Below are 9,953 nucleotides of genomic sequence, written 5' to 3'. Positions count from 1 at the left end.
ATCCAAATGCCACTCATTAGAGAGGCATTATGTAAGTGTTAGGTTATCTATGCTACACCTGGGATTATGGGTTGCATTATACCAGATACCTAGCTGTACTAGAGGGGTATAGTGATGCTAATTGGATATCTGATATAAAGGACTCCAAATCCACTAGTGGTTATGTGTTTACCCTCGGAGGGGCAGTCGTGTCTTGGAAATCTGCCAAACAAACATGTATATCGAGATCAACGATGAAATCTGAGTTTATTACTTTGGATAAAGCACCTGAAAAAACTGAATGGCTTTGCCAGTTCGTTGAGGATATTCCACGTTGGCCAAAACTTGTGCCTGCTATCAGTATTCGTTGTCACAGCCAATCGGCGATTGGATGGGCACAGAGCCATATGTATAATGGAAAGCCTAGACATATCCGTCATAGACATAATTCCATATGACAACTACTCTCTAATGGAGTTGTCTCTCTAGACTATGTAAGATCTAAGTATAACATTGCGAATCCACTAACCAAAGGGTTGACTCAAGAGTTAGTAGAAACGTCTTCAAGAGGAATGGGGTTAAGGCCTTTAGTATTGTTACTGGAACGGAAAATCCAACCTAGTTGACTGGAGATCCCAAGATCTAGGTTCAAAGGGACAACCCAATTTCGTGTAATAGGTGAATCACTGAAGAGGTAAACCCTCTTGCCCATTCCTTTGTACAGTGAAACTCGGTGGGAAAGGAAGGTTAAGCTAACGCTTTTAATGACCTAAGTGATATGAATAGTCAATCGTGGTATAAGGAGATACCTTATATAGGTCACCTATGTGAGTGCGAAGTGGGGCCGCTTTGTTAAGAATTGGTAAGGCCGAATTCTTTAAAGCCACCCACTAAACGAAGCTAGTGTTCTAGGGCCATACCGGACACACCAGTGAGAACAAAAACAATGGCTGGACTAACTCTTGTGTGAGGTCTATTGTCTCAGTTTACACAAACGATAGAATAGTTCAAGACATCACGTTCACTGGTCAGCCAGTAAATCCGATAGGTTTTCACCACGAAAGGTTCAAGGCCATCAACTACCTTTTCTGATGCAGGGTTAGTCTGTGTGCTTTCTCTTCGAGTCTTTGTTATAAATGTTGGTCAATTTTTATTCATGTGGGGGATTGTTGGAAAAAATGGTTTTATGGTGACTTTAATGTGAAATTAAAGTAAGTCTGATCCATTGGTTGATGTGAGATTAAATGGGTTTAGATTCTTTGTAACAAGGTCTTTACACCACAAAAACAATGACCAAAAACCTTTGAGAATTGACTGAGAAATTGTCTCATAAAGATGGCCTCTTGAATGAGGTTTTTGAAATTGTGTATAACTACCAATCCCACATTGATTATAGAGGAAAGCTTTGACGGGCATTTAAACCTCAAGATTTTGATTAGGGTATGAACCCTTTGGGGCATCCAAATTTTTCGAAGGAATGGAGTTACAGACGCTTCAAGGACGGGATTGGGCCAAGACTATGGTCCAAGTTGGTTATGGAAAAATTGAAACAGGCGCGCGCGGGCGCCACATGCCCGCCCGGACCAGGCCGGGTCAGGGTCAGGGTTCATGGGTTCTGGATCTTGAATCTTGGGCTTGGGCTTGAGGCTTGCTGGAATGGGTTAGGTTTGGGCTGGGCCGGATTAGTGGTCCACCAACCTAATCTTTTTGGGCCAAGTTTGCTGCAAATATACACACTTGTATATACAGAAAATATAGGTCAGATATTTTTTCCCATCAGTTTTGGTCCATTACTCCAGCAGTTTTGCAAAAGTAATGGCCATTTGTTGCCAACCTTCATGGCCATTAGTCGCCATCCTTCATGGCCATTAGTTGCTAGCCGTCATGGCGGGAGGCTCCTCTCTACCCCATGGTGTATAAAAGGAGACCCATCTCCCTTGGTTTTGGTACAGAATTTTTGCCTTCCAGATATACAGTCAGTTTGCTTCCTTCTATAATTTTCTTCTAGTGTTGAGAGAATGCTGCCATTGTCAATTCGAGAAAGCTATCAGAAGGTGCTTCTGTGTTAGCCGGTCTAAACCATCGTATCCTAGCAGACAGAAGTCGACGTACCTCTAGCACCCCCAGTGAGACGACTAATCTGTTTTAAGAATACTGTAGTATCACACATGCTTCAGTTTGCGCTTCTTTTCCTTAATTTTGTTTTATGTATTTCTGTTCAGTAAGTTGTAAGGGGTAATCCAATGATTTCTTTTCCTGTAAATCAATTTCATTTCTCATGAACCTATTTGTTTTATTTAAATTGCATAATATAGACAACATGTAACGCCCTCGAAATAATAACATTAAACCCTCAATTGAGACATTCCTTGACATGCAAAATATCCACATTCTTCTATTAATCAGAGTTTCATTACAATAGTATTACATGTTAACAACAAAAGCAAAATGCCCTACGGGCTTACAGCTTTCCAAGTTAACACTTGGTTACAACAAAAGGATGCTAACTCATCTACACATTAAGCCCTTGGCTTGAATATACATGTAATACATCAAAAAGAACTAAATAACAACAATCTGCTCGCCTCTAGCCTCCCAAGCTATGACCTTGGAGGTGGCATGCTACCTGTACCTAAAAATGATATTCCCATATAGGGTGAGCCACAGCCCAGTAGAAATACACTAAACCAACCATGAACAATGACTAAAAGATTAGCAATTGATAGATGGCCAACACTGATACATCCACATAAATCACATTTTATGTCATCCGACTTATGAGTCCAAGTTACTTTTCATTTTTCCTTTTTCAACAGATATGCATATTAGCTCTATCATCATCTCAACAGATATGTATAACAACAATATCCCACATTCACAGATAAGCATATAAGCTATATCCACATTCTCAACAGATATGTATAACAACAATATCCCACTTTCACAGATAAGCATATAAGCTATATCTATACTTCACAAAGATAAGCATATGAGCTCTATCTTCACTTCTCTAGACAAGCATATGAGCTGTATCTACGGAGTTCATCCCCTATCTTCTCCCAATACTATCCGGTTTAGAGGTACATCCCCCATCTTCCCCTAAACCGCGGAGTACATCCCCCATCTCCTCCTCTACACATAACGTATACAAACACATTGGTTCTATATACAATCACTCAATACATACAGTTAATGTATTCTATCAACCGTCAAATTTCATGACACATTCCATTGATTAGTTTCCGTTTGCCTAATCACCATGCATTGTCTACAACAATCACGACTATCCTCCACCGATAGCCCAAAGCAATTATTTCTAAACAGAAAATAAATGCACAAATGGATATTCAATCGACATTTCAATTCGGTGTGTGATAAACAATTCAACTACACCCTTTAACCCCATGCACTCCCAATCTCAACAATTCCATTTCATTTCTTCATTTCTCACAATTAATTATCCCAATTAATCAACCAATGTAATTAGGTCATTTTCCATAATTAACATTACCACCCTTAGGTCCCATTTTCATCAATGATTCAACATTTATTCCATTCCTCTATACCAAACATGCATCTAGGTTTATTATAAATAAAACCCCAACTTTTGTAAAATAACACAAAAGCCCCAAACTTTCACAAAATTACCAAACCAACCCCAACATCTCAAAATACCAAAATTTAAAGACAAAATCCATAGAGAGGAGTAGGGTATCCCTACCTCAAATTCGGAGCCCTAAAGGAGAAGATGACAAAACCCAACGTGCTCCAAATCCCGAAATTTTCAGATTAAAATGTAGCCCTCGACGATCAACAACTTTTTTGTAAAGGCCAAAGATGAGCAAATCACTCCTACTAGATCAAAACCTAGAGAGAAGGTAGAGTTCTAGAGTAAGAGGCTCAACAATGGTGTTTTTGGAAAAGTAAGAGCGAGAAGAGAAAGTGAAAAAGTGATTTGAAAAGTCAAAACTCGGAACTTAAACCCAGTCGCCCCGCTCGAGCGTCACTCACAGACTCCCGCTCGAGCGTCAACAATCCCGCTCGAGCGGCAGATACACACTCCCAGAACTTTACAGAACCAGGTCTCCGCTCGAGCTTCCAACTCCCCGCTCGAGCGGCACTCACACAACCCCGCTCGAGCGGCCAACTCCACGCTCGAGCGTCCAACCTTGCACAGGAAAATACTGGATGGGTGTAATTCCCGCTCGAGCGCCAAAACCACCGCTCGAGCGGACAGGTCAAAATCTGGGCAGCTAGTTTTGGTTTCTAAACTCAACCAACATGTAACAAACCTGCCCAACACATCCTACAACTCAAATACGAAGTAAAAAAGGATGTAAACAAGATAAAAATCAACTACCAACCTCCACGGACACATGTCCGGATCACTGTACAACAAGGATAAATCCGGGATCGCTATACAACATATAGTGTATGAATGATTTTGTTTGAGTTGATTTTTAAATGTATGAATGATTTTATATGAGATTTGCATAAGATTGTAGAGTTTTAATTTTGGAAGGTGATAACGGCTATAATTTTCAAAAAATGGTTAGAGAAAGGAAGGAATTCAGAAGAATGGAAAGCTTGAGAACATTTCATTTACCCAAGAAATTAGTTGTTAAGTTGTATGCCTGCATAGTGTATATAATTTTTCTTTTAAACTGCTACAAATGGAAATATAAAAACATAATTATTTCTCAAAAATAAAATAAAATTGTCTTCATTTTTTCCCTCATTGTTTTTGGTTTTGTTTTTGATATATTGGAAGGGGAGGGGGAAGTTAAATCTATAATCTCCTACTCTCCTAATATATAGTACATGGTCTAGCCACTAAGCTACTTCGTGTGGATTCTTTTCTAGCTTTTTTCAAATTTCGCATGTCACTTCAAAATCTTGTTAGATTATTCTGATCAAGGTGTTCTAAATAATTTATACTAAAAAATTTAAGCACAAATGGCATGCTTAACTTAGGAAGTTTATTAAAATGATCAATATTATTATTTATCATCTTTTAGTATAACATTTTTTTTTCATTTTCTAAGTACATCAAAAAACAGGTATGTGTGTTTGGCCTAAGGGGAGAGGAGAAAGAAAATAGGAATGGCATGGTTTGAACAAGGGTCAAATATGCGACCTCTCCTTAGAATACAAATATTCTACCATTAAACTACATGCACATTTCTCTTAAGATCATAGGAGAAAAATATTATAGACACCCTAATGTGAGTATAAAATATGAAGAATGCCACTCATCAAATCAGTTTAATAATTGATTCTTAAATTAGTAGCAGTCTAATGGGTCGAATATCGAATTATTAAAAAATTCATTTATATGATTGCGTCACATATTGCGAAAAATTTAATGTCACTAATGTATTGGTTTAATAATTTTATCATTTTACGTTTTATACAATGCTACATAGCAAGACATTCAAAAATTAATTTTTAAATTTGATCATGTCAAAAAAAAAAAATTAAAAAAAAAAACCAAATAAAAGAAGGAAAGTAGCTTGTCTCCATTTCACTTAGTAGACTCGATGATGCAGTTTGGCCCCGTGAATATATTATGAGTCTCATTTTGATGATTTAATTAATTTATGTTTTAATTTTTAATGCATAGATAATTCATAATTTCATTATATTTATTTTGAAAAATAAAACAATGAATATTTAAATCGTAAATTTATTTAAAAACAAATATTTTAGCATATTTAATCCTTAGTGAGAATGAGATTCAATCTATTTATCAAATAAAAATTTTACTAAAAATTTAATCAAATAAGGGATAAATCAAATCATTAATCAAATTATCATTGTTAGTCCCAAGTTTATTCAAATTTAAATTTGTATTGATTTTGATTATTGACAAATATTTTGAGCTCATTTATTAATTCAAAGTTTTCAAAATGATTTCATACAATTGTGCTTCAATGTTTTTAAAAGATATATACTTCTATAGTGTTGTTTTCCAATGGTTTTTAGCCCCTCAAAACATGAAATTAACACATGCATGCAAAATACTATTTATGCTTAAAATTGGTCCAAGAGTTGACACCAGAGTGAAGCTCAAAATGCCTAAGTATTCTAGCTGCAAGGGTCGACAGCAAGATAGCCAAGGTCGACACTAAATTTCAGAACACAATCCAGCAGCAATGGTCGACACCAAAGACAGCAAGGGTTGACACTAAATTTCAGAATACAATCCAGCAGCAAGGGTCGACATCAAAGGCAGCAAGGGTTGATGCTAAATTTCATAAAACAATCCAGCAGTAAAGGTCGACACCAAGAATGATAATGGTTGACGCTAGGAATACTTGGAAATCAACTCAGAGAAGAAAATAGAGCAAATGGTCGACACCCAATCTGCAGGGGTCGACACCTGTAAAATTTGGGTTTCAAAAATCTAGATGCCAAATCAAATCTAGACTGTCACAACTCTTTTCTTAGCCACTTTTTCTGATTTATGTGCAGAATATGACATCATTTTTTTATCCTTGAGTAGATTTTCTTTCACTATATCTTCTACCAAGAGTTGACTTATGAATGTGAGCATTTAATGAAAAGCTTGTGCATTTAATGATCCTTCTCTTCCCAAGACCTGTCTATAGTCTATATACACCATGCTGTGATTAACATAGCTAGAAGATATCCTCCATGATTTGCTTCAACGGCAAGAAGATTCAAATCTGCTTCTCTCCAATAGTTAGAAGCCATTAATGCTATAAAGAAGAAGCTCTCCTTGTTCTATACACACACTTCTTCAATACTAGAAACCCAGAATATTCAACAACCTTTAATATACTCCATTGTACTTCCATTTTCATATCTGAGAGAGTCTTAAATTCTCTGTGTGCTTACATTTTCATATCCATCTTTTGAGAGAGAAAATTTGTAAAAGGGGACAGTTGTACCTCTTATTCTTGTTCCTTATTTTCTGAGTGATACACTTGCAAAGAGAGGCATTTAGTTGAGAGGTCCTCAACAGATTGAAGTAACTCCTTTGTAAAGATCCACAAGCTAGGTGAAGTTTGGTGGTGCATTAGTTCATAGTGAAGAAATTCTCAATGAGGTATCTTAAGGAGTGGACCTAGGCCGGTGAGCCTAACCACTATAAATCTTTGTGTTTGAGCTCTTCTTTTCCTCTCCTTTATTTTATATGTATTAATTGCTTGCTGCATTTACTCACTTAGTTATTTAAAACTTATTTTTTGTTCATATTTTTCAATTACCTAATTCACCCTCTTTTAGGTTGCCTTCATGTGTAACAATTGGTATCAGAGCCTTGTCTCTTGTGTTGTGACTTAACCATCCTTGAGTGATTCATGGCAACCCTAGCTTCTCTCTTCCTAAAGGTCAAGCCTCAAATAGACCACCCTTCTTCAATGGCACAAATTTTAACTATTGAAAAACCCGTATGATTATGCATATCCAATCTATTGACTATGAGGTTTGGAAAATCATCTATGATGGTCCCAAAGTCCCTACCAAAACCACAGATGGTCTGATAGTTCCCAAACTTGAGAGTGAATGGACTAGTGCTGATTATAAAGATATTCAAGCCAATGCCAAAGCTGTTAACATGTTGTATTATGCACTTGATGCTATTGAGTTCAACAGAATATGCACTTGTACAATAGCAAAAGAAATTTGGGATAAACTTATTGTAACTCATAAGGGAACAACTCAAGTCAAAGAGTCTAGAGTTAGTTTGGTTGTTCATAACTATGAGCTCTTCAAAATGAAACCTGATGAGAACATATCCCAAATGTTCACCTACTTTACAAATATTATAAATAGTCTAAAATTTCTTGGGAAGACTTATACTAATGCAGAAATTGTCAAAAAAGTCGTCAGATCATTGCCAAAAAGCTAGGAGAACAAAGTCATCATAGTGATTGAAGCAAGGGACTTATCAACATTAAGCCTTGATGAGTTAATGGGATCTCTCCTAACCCATGAGCTCATTATGCAAGAAGGAAAAGAAAGAAGACAAGAGCAAGAAGAAAGTGATAGCCTTTAAGTCTACCTCAAAATTTCAAGAGGAAGAAAAAGATGCTTCAGAGGAAGATGAAGAAATGGCATTCATTACCAAGAGGTTCAAAAAGTTTGTGAAAAAGAAATAAGGTGTAAGGAAGTTCTTCAGAAAAGACTTCAACAAAGATTTTCAAAAAAGTGAAAGTCATAAAAAATTTGGAGTTACTTGCTATGAATGCAACAAACCAGGACACTACAAATCAGAATGTCTGGAGCTCAAGAAACAATTTAAGACGGACAAGAAGAAAGCCATGATCGCAGCATGGAGAGAAGACAGTGATGATAGTGACTCAGAGACTGACATTTGTAAAAATGAAGTCGCCAATCTATGCCTGATGGCACCTGAAGATGAAATTGAGGTAAACGATGAATCTTTCACTTTTGATAAATTACAAACTGCCTTTGATGAATTGCATGCTAACTTTAAAAAACTGAGTTCAAAAAGTAGTTGTCAAAAGAAAATGATTTTGAGTTTATCACAAGAAAATGAATCATTGACTTCTAAGATCAATACTTTACAAAATGAAGTCTTGACAATGGAAAAGGAGAAAGAATTTTCAATTGAAAAAGAATCTTCCATTTTTGAAAAGAAAGTAGATGATTTGCAAAAAGAAAATGAAATTTTGAAAAAGGAGAAAATTGTTTTAAATGAAAACATAGAAGACTTAAAAAATTGTCTTTCAAAATTTACTCAAGGTAGAGATACCTTAGATAAAATTCTCAAAAGTCAAAATCAAACCTTTGGAAGAATCGGGATTGGATATTCTGCGGACTGGTTTCTGTAATAGAGTAAGATAGAACTTCGTGGGCGAACCCTGGTGCATCGATGGGTGAAGGCCTACACAAGGAACAAATGGTTAGGCTACCCGACCGGGGGTTGGTCAGAAACCCCTCCGACGATCGAGTCAGTACCGAAGGTTGGTAGAGACAAGATAGAGAAGACCAGTGTGTTTCTAGAGTCAAGAGATCGCCCCTTCTCAAGGAAAGTAAGGTTACCTTTTATAAGGATCATATGACTTTCTCATCAAGCTCCCTCGTTCGCCGTCTTATACTCAATCGTGATGCTAGTACTCCCCATAATAGAGGAGAGCAAAGATTCTGTTGAGTGGTTCCGTCGTTTGCGGGTACCACGCACCTTTTACTTACATAGTGTTGGTTGATCTGTTAGTGCTCAAGTGTCTTGGAGTAGGAGCCTTGGAACCTAAGTTATAGACTAACCCACTTCGGAGTGGGGAGGGGTGCTAGGGCTAGGCCCGTGATCTTCCCCACTTCAGAGTGGGGAATGGGCCAAGACTGATCCCTTAGCTCAGCTCATCTTAGAATGGGAGAAAGGGCCCACTTTGGAGTAGGGACCTTCGTCCAGCCCAACTAAGTCTCATACAAATAGGCTTGAGTAATTGTGCCCCCTTCATTTGCCCCTTGGCTTGCACTAAAAATTATTGAGTGGAAGCCATTATTATATTTCGGCCCAATTTGCTCAAGGTGTATGCTAGCCTTCATGCTTATGGACAAAGCTCGGCCCCCAATCTTAAGAAATACATATATAAATTTTGTATGTGCATCTCGGCCCACTAATAAATTTTCACCAAGCTTAGCTTGCATGCAGGTTATCTCGGCAGCCACTTTTTCACTTGTAATTGCAAAGTTTGCAAATTCAAATACTTAGTTTTGCATAGACAAGCTAGGTGGGCTCCAAAATTCACAAAGCTCCATATTTCTTTATTTGTTTGGCCCTATGTATATAGACTTCAAATTTTTCTTGAAAAAAATACATTTTGAATATTAGCTTGGGTGTGACACCTGAGTTTTTCACCCCGCTCGAGCGTGGCTTTTCCCGTTTGAACGTAGATCTTTAGCTCCCAGTAAATGGTGATTTTGCAGGCGGGCCGCTCGAGCAGAGGAGTTTCCGCTCAAGCGTGAAATGCATGCTCCTAGTA

At 37.3% G+C, this 9,953-nt stretch overlaps 1 protein-coding gene across 1 annotated transcript; it reads left to right on the top strand.

Moving 5' to 3' along the window:
- The first annotated feature begins 7,402 nt into the window (after positions 1-7,402).
- On the top strand, positions 7,403-7,855 carry LOC145798137 (uncharacterized). Its single transcript, XM_082885617.1, has one exon. It carries the CDS (start codon positions 7,403-7,405, stop codon positions 7,853-7,855), a length of 453 nt encoding a protein of 150 aa, XP_082741743.1.
- Positions 7,856-9,953: the final 2,098 nt, after the last annotated feature.

Source organism: Camellia sinensis, chromosome 8, assembly GCF_055761805.1.
Source record: "Camellia sinensis isolate YWXY chromosome 8, ASM5576180v1, whole genome shotgun sequence".
NCBI classification, from domain to species: Eukaryota; Viridiplantae; Streptophyta; class Magnoliopsida; order Ericales; family Theaceae; genus Camellia; species Camellia sinensis.
Note: the sequence above shows the minus strand (reverse complement) of the source record. Positions and strands in the feature narration are given on the sequence as shown.